Below are 12,954 nucleotides of genomic sequence, written 5' to 3'. Positions count from 1 at the left end.
CGTTGGGCTTCACATTAACAACATTTTGAAGGTTTTTAGCTTTCCATCACCCATCTTAGTCATTATAATCCTATTTATGAGTCTTAAAATTGGAATAATAAATATATTCCAACACGTTTCTGAACCCAGAAAAAACTTACTGCATTCTTCCAAGTCTTACAAGATGCAGGCCTCATGACATCAGAATGAGTCATTTTATAGCACCATTTCAATAGTCTACGATTCCTTTGAATTCTTGCTTTGAATTTTTTTGGCAAATGCACATGCTTTGAATATAATCACCTCCATGTCAGTCATTATATTCCTATTTATAGGTCTTAAAATTGGAATAATAAATCTATTCCAACACATCTCTGAACCCAGAGAAAACTTGCTGGATTCTCCCAAGCCTTTCAAGATGCAGGCCTTGCTATGCAGAAATCTAGGTGATCCTACCGTACCCATCTCAGAAGCCTCCCCAATATACATTAGAACTGATTACCCAATTCCTCAGTTAACTTCACCCAAATCTGTTCTGATCGGAGTTAAGGCTATCAGTGTGAATTATGCCACAGTTTTGCAGTGTATGGGAAAACACCAGGTAAAATGTACACTTCCATTTGTCCCAGGTTCCGATTTCTCTGGAGTTGTGGAAGAAATAGGAAACGAGGTTACAAGAGTCAAAGTTGGGGACCGGGTATTCGCTGTGGAGGTGGGCGCTTACGCCGAAAAAGTTGTGGTGGAGGAGAAGCGGCTGTAAGTACACAAATTCATGCCATTTATAAATTTTAAGTGTTATTGTTATTTATTGTAATTAATTATTTTTATATGTTAAGCAAATTCAAATTCAATTGTTGTGTTGTAGGCTCTTGCCTAAGATCATTTGGTTATTGCTAGCATGTGCCGTGCGGATTATTATTTTGGTAGTTGACAAGATGGTGTATATGTAATTTGATATATATATATATAAAATATCTTTTTTCAGAAGAATTCTTTTTTGGCAAGCATTAATTATAGATTATATCTTTTTTGAGAAGAATTCTAAATGTCAATTTCTAGTCATTGTAGAATTGATCGATGTTTTGCGATTCACCTTCTAGCCTCTTTCACTGAGCTTTTCACTTTCTGCTCTTTTAAGTTCATTTAATATCTATAAGTTTTAGTTGTCTTACAAATATTGTTCATGTTCTCATGACCTATAAAAAAACTTCTGTCACATTTTCTTAAAAAAAATCTTGCCAACTAATCAACTTTGTTATGACATTTGGTTTTTTCAAATTTGTTTTTGGTTCAAATGAATTCAAGCTTGGTTATCCTCTAATTCTTTGCTTTTTATGAACATGACTGCTGTGACTTGCTCCATACCAACCCCCACTTGATATGTTTGGGTGGTGTAGATAAAGAAGTAAGAACATGGTAAAGAGAATTTAGTTTATGATTAAGCAAAAAAAATTCCTAGGAAATAAGCATCCATCACTAAGCAGATTATTACATTCCTACAAATAAAATTGATGTATACAGACATTATATATTTGGGTGGGAGATTTCCAACTTGTTATAAAAATGGGGTATTGAAGTGAATTTTTGTTTTGTTCTGGTAATTTAACTAAAGTTGCTGTCTATAGAAATAAAATAAAACAATGCATGGGACAGTTCACAAAGGTAATAGATGTCCACCCACTTTTTTCAGTATCAAGAAATTTATTAAATTTGTACTGTGATCTATTTGTTGGAAAATAAATTAATTATACCAAGTACATTTCAACTACTTTGACCATTGATCAAGGAGGCTTCCAGACACTGAAAAAATCAGCACTTCTGATTATTCTTCCAATCTCTAACACTTTCTAGAATTTTCTTCCAGTTTTCAGATTTCTCTATCAATATACAAATTGATTATAAATTAATGAAATGGACCTGTGATCTATGTGCCCAATTTAGATTTCCAATACTTTTGTCCATAGAAAATCACATTGAAAATCACTGCAGTCTAATTTTAAAAAACTAATAAAAAGAAGGAAAAACGAAATTCATTTACACATTGCAAAGAAGAAGAATACGAGCAAGAGAAGGAACAGCTAGTCAAGGAATGAACAGCAGTTAAAAGAGAAGGTAAATGCATTAAATCTGTTTGATTTAAACGCTTAGACTTATCATCTATTAATTATGAACACCCATATATTATTATATTTTTGTAGTTCTATATTTATTGTTTACAATTTATTTTTATGTCATTTCATGATTGAATTTTGGAGCCTTTGTGGGCATTTTTGTCATAATTCGAGTATAATATGTATGTACATTGACAATGAAAGTATCAACAACTAGCTTATGCTCCATGCTCGTTGGGTGCCCTATGGAAGCCCTATGGAAGAGCTCAGCGGAATTTGATGTTCGATAGCTCTGCATTTTATTCTCAGGATTATGATTCTCTTTTCAAACTTCTTCAGCTGTTCTTTCAAAAACTGATTAAATTTTCACTGTTATCCAGTTTTCTTTTATGCAACTTTAAATTCTTATTGTCTAGTAATTAATGAGAATCCTATGCACTCCTTATTTTAAAAATTTTCATCTTCAACATTCAGAATCACATTTGTTTTTCTGCATATTTTGGTATCACAATTTTGTACAAATGTTCTACCACTAGATGTAGTCAAGTATGGAAAATGCCCTCTAAGCTCCCTCAGTGCTACATGTTTTACTTTTCCAATTTTCTCCATCCCGATTTTTTCAACCATCTTGGGATTTTGAGGTGATCTTTAGAGGCCACATACAATTCTTCACTTGGCACTGAAAGCAGCTTTTTGTTCTGTTTATTTTTCTCATTTGTTAACCAAGCGTTGGGTTCTTCTAGCTTTTATAGGCATTTTTATAGTTTGAGGGAATCCAAATTCATGAAGATAAGTTGTTTTCATTTTTAGAATAAAGCTCGTTGTATTCTATTTTATTTAGCTTTTTTGTAACAACCAATTTTAGCAAGCGCTGTGCTCAAATTGAGTTGGATGTGTAAAGCCCGAAAGACTACCGTTGTGTCTAAAAAGATATTGAGTGCATAACTCGGCTGCTAAAATAATATAGAATATATAAAGAAATTTCTATTGAAGAAGTAAGTTGGGACTTGATAAACATTCATTCGCGATACATTTGGGGCACAGAATGTGTAGAGAAGGGTATTAGGATATGGTAATAGAGAGGCTTTTGATAGTAATTTGGATGGCATGATTCTCGCTATGGAAAAAAGGGTACTGAATCTGGAATTCTCATTTATTGTTTTTTGAAAATTTAGTTGATGAGTAATACAAAAATTACTGTCCTTGGAAATAAGTGTTAAGTTATTGCAGTGTAATGAAACTCCTCAAAGGTTTTTGGTGCAGATTGTGCAATAATGAAAATTGATTTTGCTAAGAACTTAAGAGAGATTTTGAATATTGGGGTGTGGATGTGCAGATTTGTAGTTCCCCCAGGATGTGATTTGATTGCTGCTGCTGGGCTTCCAATAGCATTTGGCACTTCACATATTGGACTTGTATACCGAGCTGGACTATGCCCTGGCCAGGTGGGAATTTCCTAGCTATAGCAATTTCTGAGTTTCTAGGTCAACAAGCACTTTTTTCCTCGTCTTTAATTTTACTCAATGGTATTTGTTGGGTCACAAGAAGCTTCTAGCCAAATTTTTTTTATGGAGTTGTGGTTTATAAGGTTTGTGAAGTCTTTGCTTCTACAAAATTATGAGTTAATCCATGCTGCTGATTCAATGGATTGCTATTGAAGCTCAACACACAAGGCTCACTTTGCTCACTTTTATGAGTGAGATATGACAATCAGCTGTTCAACACATATAAATGCAGAACTAGAATGTGTGATTGTGTAAACATCATGTATACAAATGCTAACAGTGGTGATTTGTCCTAGGAAATCATTATGATTCGTTCTAGGAAATCATTATGTTTATGATTACAAACATTACTTGAAATAATAAGGCTTAAAGCTAAGTCACAAGGTTCAAACTTGAGTTCAAGTTCTGTGGCAATAAAATTCAGATGAAGTTAGTAAGAAGTCTGTTATGTCATGTCCCCAATTTTCTGGTGACAGTTCGATTTAATTAATTTAGTTAATCTAGTTGTCCAAGGACGACTAATTAATTATTTTAATTAAATAAATAAATATTAAAAGATAACCTTGTATTTAATAAAGTGACTTGGAAAATATTTAATAAAGTCACTTGAGGGATAAGATCAAAAAGGTTCTAGAAGTCTCTGGAGAGGATGGAGGGAAAAGAATAAATAGGCACCCCGGGGCTCCATTCGAAGCAGGCAGTTGGTTTATCTCTTTGTTTCAGGTTGTGATTCAATCACGGGTGCATTGTGGAAACCTAGGGTTTCGGCAATTGTCACAGTTGGCCATTGAGAACGATAACTCTCAATTGGTACGCAATTTTGAGGGTGTGAAATATCATCTGAATTATTGCAGATTGGAGGTGACGCTGCGGTCATTTCATCGGGGCAGAATTTGTGGCCTAAGGCCAAATCCGGAGGATCATTTTGAGAATTGCTATTCGTAGATTTAAGCTTTCGCAAGGTTTGAAGTTCATTATAATTTCAGGTGGCAAGAGGAGTAAGGCGATATCTTCAACATTCTATAGAGGAAGACGCGGTATGAGCAGATTGGAGGCATGAACGAGTTTCCAAGTTTTTCCTTCCAGCTAGCATTTCCGTATATGGAGCTGTTTGTATAGAAGACATTTGAAATTATTTGCACAAAGTCTAGCGGAATTTTGGAAGACCAGATTAATGGCATTTGGCCGAGCCATGAAGGAATCGGGCCGCTCATATTGTTAATACTCACCTTCAATATCCGGAGCTGAGTCATATTTGAGATGACGGCTACAGGTAACGGATCGAAGAGATGATTGCCACTTAGACCGAGGTTGCAGTCGGGCGAGATGGCCGAGCTGTTTAGGTATGAATCTGTGAATTAAGAGACAAATCTAGAGATACCAAATTGGAACAGTTCGATAGGGAATCGGGTATTCGGCCAGTGAAATTGTTATCATTGAGGATGAGCTACTGTAACTCGGATAGCTTAGAAAGGGTAGAAGCTACAGGGCCGGTAATCCTGTTAAATGACAGGTCGAGGATTTGAAGGGCTGAACAGTTGGAGAGGGACATGGGAAGTGTGCCGGTGAGATTGTTGCGGTCCAGAGAAAGATCTGAATCCGATTGAAGGGACAAAGGTTGCTGACAACGTTCCAGATATAGCTCGAGTTTCAGTGCCACGTTATTTATGGATCAAATATCCGATGTGATTTAGAAAGCTTCCTTCCAGAAAATGACATATCTGTTGTACTCAGTTCGCAGCATCCACCCCTTTGTATCATTCAGTCATGTCCGAATGTTTGAGGCCGCTGCACTTGAATGATCATGAACGCAATAAGTTTGATTCACATCTATCCAAATTCAATGAGAGTATTGCTGTTTGCCAAAGTCTCATTGAAACACCGATTTCACTATCTTATACTCGTTTGACATCATGATTTTTAGTCCTCTGGTATCTCACTCTTCCCATTATCCTTTGGGACCAATGTGAGTGGATAGTTGTACCAGCTACATTCATCAGTGCAGCATCACTGTTCTGCATCGAAGAAGTTGGAGTACTAATTGAGGAGCCTTTCCCTATGCTTGCATTGGACCAAATCTGTTCCTTGGCTTCCGACAACATTAAGGAAATGATCCGGATCCAGAAATTAATTGATAAACGTTTGCATTCAAAGGAAGGAAAGCTATTCGCAGAAAAGCTTGGTTCAAATGGTATTGTAAGGGGAAACACTAACAGGGAGGAAAATCTCAGAATATAAAAATGCCTGCAAATTATCCTTGATTACTTCCAGTATGTTGGTATTCGAGCTCGATTGCTAATTGTTTGACGAAATGTCAAACCTTTGAAGTTTTAAGTTTTGGGTGAAAAAAAGGAGCAATAATCCTATCGGGGATATTACATGTTATGTTGATACTCACACTGCTGTGAATCCCTTGCTGCTATACTGTTCATGTCTTGGGCTGTACTAAAAATCGATTCATGCTAACTCTTATTAGTTTTAGAATACACAATTGCTACTACTTGCTCATAAACTTACTTCTTGGAAGCGGATTCCACATAATAGTGACATCTCATAATGCACTCCACTTCTGAAGATAAATAAGTCTCCGATGAGAGGTTGGGGCTACGTCCAGCTCCTCAAACTACCTTAAGGGGTTTCATCCTCAAAGCAACCAGTCACATTTAAGCAACCTTTCATTTGCATAATATTATATTTCATGGTGTCAATCCCAAAGAAGCTCATTGCTTTTATAACCTTGATATGAGGGCAAGTACAAACAACTAGGCAATGTGGGATAAAAGTGATTTTCGTCTTTTAGTCACTTAAGTTACTTTTGTTATAAAATGAATTTAAGTCATAAAGTAACTTTATAAAATAAAGTGAATTAACTATAGAAAAGATCCACAACTTAAATATTTTCCCAATGAAACCAAATAGGTTCTTATGACTAGTTGTAATCCTCAAGATTAATGTCATTAGCCTATCCGAATGGAAAGATAGACCAAAAGGTGCCAGTAAGGCTTGGCGAGGAGAAGGGGACATTATAGTCCTCCTTTCCTAGGATTTCTTACCCTCAAACAATCTTAGTGTCGGATGCTATAGGATTGATTCACACTCCCAAGTGGCATCTTCATATGGCAAATCTTTCTAGCAAACTAGATACTCCTTGATGGATCTGCTATGCAACTTCCTTTCTCTGATCTTAATCACCTCGATTGGAACCAAAACCAGTTTCCCTTCCACATCAACTGGGGGCAATCCAACACAAGGCACTACATGTTAACCAATCGCCTTCTTGAGGCAAGACATATGAAAAATATTATGGATTCTACCATCATCTGGCAAGTCCAGCTCATAAGAAACCTTTCCAACCCTCCTGGTAATGTGATAGGGACCATAAAATCTAGGCTGAAGCTTTTGAGATCCACTCTTCTTCAAGGAGCTCTGCCTGTAAGGTTGGAAACAAAGGTAAACCATGTCACCTAACTCAAAATTTCGCTCCATCTTGTGGCAATCAACATACATCTTCTACTGATTTTGAGCCTATAGGATGTTCTCCTAAAGATATCTAAGAATGTCTTGTTGATCTTGTATCCAATCTCCACCTAGCGGTGCTCTGCTACCTTGTAAGACCAGATCTACGAATGATAGTGGTTTGCTACCATAGAGAGCTCAAAATGGTGTCATTAGGATGGACATGTGGTAGGAGGAGTTGTAGCAGTACTCCTTTAGATACAACCATTTAACTTGAGCTCGCTATTACCCCGCTACATAGTTCCGAAGATAACCCTTCACCTATTTATTTAGTATCTCAGTCTGCTCGTTCGTTTGTGGGTGGTAACTCGTGTTGGGTGTCAATTTCATACTTGCCATTTGAAATAATTCCTGCTAAAAAGTGCTAAGGAATTTTCTATCCCTATCACTCACAATGATCCAAGAAAGACCATGTAGATGAAAAACCTCTCAAAAAAACAATTCAGCTACCTAAGAGGCCGACCAACCTACCGCTATAGCATAGAAATGAGCAAACTTAGTCAGTCTATCCATAACCACAAAAATGGAGTCTCTGCCCTGAACTCTTGGCAATCTTGTAATGAAGTCCATGGAAATACTCTCCCATGTCTATGTTGGAATAGGAAGAGGCTGTAATAATCTAGCTGGAAACTCGTACTTCGACTTGTTCTACTGACAAGTATAGCATTCTCGGACATGCTAAAGGTCATCATCCTTGAGGCCCTTCCATAAGAACCTCTCTCTGACTTGCCTATAGGTTTTGAAGAAACTTGGGTGTCCGGATGATGGTGCATCATGAAGAATATCCATAATTTTTACCTTGAGCTTAGACTCTAGTAGGAGGTAAATCCTATCTTTATAAAAATCATATCATCAATTATGTTGTACCTTCTATCCTAGAGCTACCCATCTATGATCTAAAAAGCTTGAGTATCTTAGAATACTCAACCAATAATTGGGACTTCTAATCTGTCGATATCTCAGAATTGGCACAACATGCTACTACTGAAGGTCTCCTGGAAAGAGCATCAACAACTATATTGTTCTTACCCTTAACATACTCGATATCAAAACCATAAGCCTAAATCTTGCTGACCCACTTTTGTTGTCTTTCATTCAGATCCTTCTGTTCTAAGAAATATTATAGGCTATTGTGGTCTATCTTAACCATGAATTTTCCACCCACCAAGTATTGTCTAAACTTGGTTAAAGTGTGCATAATGGCTAATATTTCTTTGTCATCGGTGGAGTACAATCTCTTAGTGTCCATGAGCTTTTGACTCTTATTAGCTATTAGATACCTATCCTGCATTAGAATTCCGTCAATTCCATTTCTTAAAGCATCACACTCTAAGAAAAAAGGGCGAGAGAAGTTGGGAAGTGCTAGAATCGGGCATGTGCTCATCACTTTCTTGAGCATCATTTGTACACCTAAATGCCCCTTTCCATGTGAGAGTGGTGAGAGGAGCTACTCTTTAAGAGAAGCCTCTAGCAAACCTCCTATAATAAGAGCAAAGATTGAGGAAGCCCCTCAAATTTGATATGTTCCTCAGAGGTGGCCAATCTAGGATTGCTTGTATCTTTTCTTGGTGCAACTTCACCCCATTTGCACCAATCACTTGTCTAAGGTAAAGAATCTCATTCAATCCAAACTCACACTTTAATTTCTTTGCAAACAAATAATGCTCCTCCATAATGCTAAGTACCTCATCTAGGAGCTACAAATGCTCCTCCCAAGTTATGCTCAAAACTAGGATATCATCAAAGAATACCAACATGCTCTTGCACGACTGCTTTCTAAAAATATGGTTCATACATGACTGAAATGTGGTCAGCACATTATTGAGCCCAAATGGCATAACCAAGAACTCATAATGTCTATACTGGCATTAGAAAGTTATATTATACACGTCCTCCTCACAAACACGTATCTGATGGTATCCAAATTAAAGATCTATCTTCGAGAAATAGACTGCCCCGTGTAGTTCATCTAATAACTCATTAATGTGAGGAATAGGTACCTATTCTTAATGATCCTCTTGTTGAGAGTTTGGTAATCAATACATATGCGAAGAGTACCATCCTTCTTCACCAAAACTACCAAAGAAGAAAAAGGGTTGGAGTTGGGTCTGATGTGTTCCATGTCTAAGAGTTCCTTAATCGTCCTTTCTATTTCCTCTTTATAGTGCCTGGGGTGACAATAAGGAGTGGTAATGATGAGTTTGGCACCCTCCTCTAACTCGATGATATGTTCAAACCCTCTATTTGGGGGAATACCTGGGGTATGTCTTCAAAAACCCTCTTGTGCTTATCAAGCACCGATTGAATGTCATAGTGAAACTGTTTTCCTAAACCTGATGTAGCCTTAGAGGAGATGAAACAATGTGCTGCCCACTCCATGTCATCATGCCTCATAATAGCCTCCATCCTATGAGCTGAAATCACTTTGAGTTCACCATCTGGCATGGCCTTGAGAATCACTTGTCGACCATCTTGTAAGAATTCCAATTGCATCTTACAATGACCAACTGTATACCTGCCAATAGTCTATAACCACTATCTACCCAACATGGTGTCTAATCCATCCAAATCAACAACATAAAAATATGCCTTTAGAAGAAAGTCATCAAATTGAATTGAAAGCCTTGGTACTTTCCCTATGCACCTTAATCTATCACCTCCTACTACCCTAACTACAAACTTGGGTATATCATCAACCTGTAACCTCCTCTTTGATACCGAACATGTGCTTATGAAATTATGTGATGCACCTACATCTAAAAGGAACGCAGTAAGCTGCCCTCTAACTACGCCCTTCAAACGAAAGGGGTGACTAGTGGGATCACTAGAAAGAGAAGCTATGACAGGGGACTATCTTGAAGTGGATTCCTTCTTCCTCTCTTTAGGAGGTTTCTCCTCACTTCCTTGTTGCTGCCATCAATATCATTGCCTCCCTATTGCTCATCCTCCTCTTCTGAAAGAGCCTCGACATAATATATTTTATCCTTGCCAAGGCATTTGTGATCCAGTGCCCACGGCTCCCTATAAGTGAAGCATAGCTTCTTCCTCCTCAATTCATTCCGTGTCTCAAAGTCCAACTTAGCGGGGGGGGGGGGGGGGAGTCTTATGCTGATTCTTGTTCTTCTGGGTTGAAGTAGACCCCTTATAAGGTTTCTTAGGAGGTTGTAGTATCAAAGAAGGTGAGTCCAGATCATGTGCAATCTTAATAGCATCATCCAAGGTGTCTGTTTTAAGGACCTTGACTAGACCTCTAAATCTACCTTGTAAGCCCTCTGTGAACAACATTACCTTATGTTGTTCTATCATATTCGAGACCATAACAAAGATTCACTGAAACTCATCAATGAAGTCATCTAAAGATCTACCCTATCACAACTGCGCCAAATCCCTATAGTAGACCTCAATGTCCTTCCTGTCAAAATGAGTGATCATCTTAGAGCGGAAAGTCTTGTAAGATGTAATGAAACCATGATCCTGGGTGACTAGTACATGATGCCACCAATCATATGTTGCTCCCTCTAAATGCATCATGGCAAATCTAATAGTTTTTGTTTCTGACATGGGTTTAAATGTCAAGAATGTGTCTAACTTGTGAATCCAACTAGCAGATGTCTTATTGCTGCCATCAAAATTGGGGAGAGATAACTTGTTCATGGCATGCTTCAAGTCTCTATTCTGCGCCCTTGGCCTCCTGTCCTATTGTGTCCTCTCCAACTCCCTTTTTTGAGTCATATATTGAGTAAAGGTCATATTCTACTTAACCGGATCAAGGAACAAATCCCATTCATCGTACATAGCCATAGCATTATCTAAAAGTAAGCTTGCTACCGTAGGTTGGGCTACTTCTATATGTAGGCCATAGAGGGATTTTCCCCATTCAACAGTTCGTAGGAGAGATACAAGGGTCTTACTGATCTGCATATAATGTAAAAGTAAAATTTGAGTCAAAACTTAAATATAAAACTAAAACTAAAACTAAATCATTAAAATTAAATTGTAAGAAATTCACCTTGATTATTTCTTGAGTAGGTGCCCTAAAACCATCCTCATCAATGAGGCAATTCACCACATCTATCCCTATAGTAGTCGTAGCATAGGAAGAGGTAGTCCTCTCTAGCCCAACAAACATGTGCCTCAATTCTTTCCTTGATTTCATCAAAGACCTCAGTGTGATGAAATTCGAGGCAAACCTCATGATGCCAAAATGAGCTAGCTCCCTATCTCCCATATATTTTCTCATTGTACTGAGGACAAATGCATGATTGTAGATAAACTAGCATATATTTTTAGCCCTTTCTATGCATGATTTGATTCACTCAAACTTACCCAGGTCCTCCAATATGAGGTCAAAGCAATGTGTTGGATAAGGAGGCCAAAATATTGTGGGGTGCTTCTCCATCAAAAGTTTACTTGCATCAATTTAAAATTAATTAGAAATTTACACATGTTAAGAAACTTAGAATTAGAAAAGTTCCAAAACATGATAAGTTAAAACTTAAAACTTAGAAGTTTTCTTGCAGCAACATAACTTGTTGCATTAATTGTCACCACTTGTGCCACATTCTCTTCTTCCACCTCTTTTATGACTTCCTTAATAACCTCACATAAATATGTGACATCTTTGACATGAGAGTAATCATCAATAGATTTGATAAATATGGCGAGTCCAAAATTTAAATAGAGAAAAATAATTCGTTATCATGTGACATGGATCATCAACAAATTAGCAATCAACAAATCAAAATTTAAATTATTCAATCACAATTCACAATGCATGTACAAAAGTAGAATGATCAATCACCTCCATAGGTTACATGAAAGTTAAGGAGTGTTCTATTCCTCCTATCCTTACAACCATCAGTCAACCCTTTATAGTCCATTCCTTTTGGTGGTTCTCTATCTCAACCTTCATGTCCTCTACCATTTCATCCAAGATGTAGCCAACCAACTCAATGTCAATAGAGGATTTAAACCTTATACTACAAATAGCTACGATATCTATCACACCTTGTTAATAAGGAGAATTGTCACAAATAGATTATGTTAAAAAATTTAAATGATGAATACACTAACATACAAAAAAAATCAACACTTACCTCTTGCAAATAAGTTGAGGAGTGTTGCTATTGACTCCTTAATACTCCCAATGCAAACTTATGGTTTAAGGACTTTGACTAGACCTCTAAATCTTTCTTGTAAGCCCTCTGTGAACAACATTACCTTACATTGTTCTATCATATCCGGAACCATAACCAAGATCCACTGAAACTCATCAATGAAGTCATCTAAAGAGCTGCCCTATCACAACCATGTCAAATCCTTGTAGTAGACCTTAATGTCCTTCCTATCAAAATGGGTGATCATCTTAGAGCTGAAAGTCTCATAAGATGTAATAAAACTGTGATCCTAGGTGACTAGTCCATGATGCCACCAATCATATGTTTCTCCCTCTAAATGCATCATGGCAAATCTAATAGCATTTATTTCCGAGCCTAGTGTCATGATTTTTGTTTCTTTTCTTAGACTGAACCATTGGTTGCTTGATGATTGCAAGTTTGTCTTAGGTGGTTGAATGACATTTTGGTGAGCTTTACTTTGATTATTGCTTGCATATTTATATGCATCAATGGATGGTGTTAATGGAATGTTAATAGTTTGAACATCTTATGTCTACCTTAGGAGATTGTACTAACTTGGTTGATATCGAGAGCTGAACTAAGTTTTGTAGAGTCATAAAGATATTCATCATCTCTTGCATTCTAGGATCTAGACTCTCTAAACCCTTATCCTTCATAGTTTATTTGGTTGGAAGTAGTTGATATGCATCGTATTAACACTTTGGC

The 12,954-nt window shown here is 37.1% G+C and overlaps 1 protein-coding gene across 1 annotated transcript in view; it reads left to right on the top strand.

Annotated features, from left to right (window-relative positions):
* Positions 1-320: 320 nt before the first annotated feature.
* Positions 321-12,954, top strand: part of LOC149539508 (uncharacterized) — a 31,792-nt gene continuing 19,158 nt past the window's right edge. The window contains exons 1-2 of the mRNA XM_089800738.1: positions 321-735; positions 3,427-3,535. Coding sequence (XP_089656864.1) covers positions 398-735; positions 3,427-3,535 — 447 coding nt within the window. The 5' untranslated portion in view covers positions 321-397. The remainder of the gene's footprint in view (positions 736-3,426; positions 3,536-12,954) is intronic.

This window comes from Cupressus sempervirens, chromosome 9 (assembly GCF_028749045.1).
Source record: "Cupressus sempervirens isolate cs-2001-9-10 chromosome 9, ASM2874904v1, whole genome shotgun sequence".
NCBI classification, from domain to species: Eukaryota; Viridiplantae; Streptophyta; class Pinopsida; order Cupressales; family Cupressaceae; genus Cupressus; species Cupressus sempervirens.
Note: the sequence above shows the minus strand (reverse complement) of the source record. Positions and strands in the feature narration are given on the sequence as shown.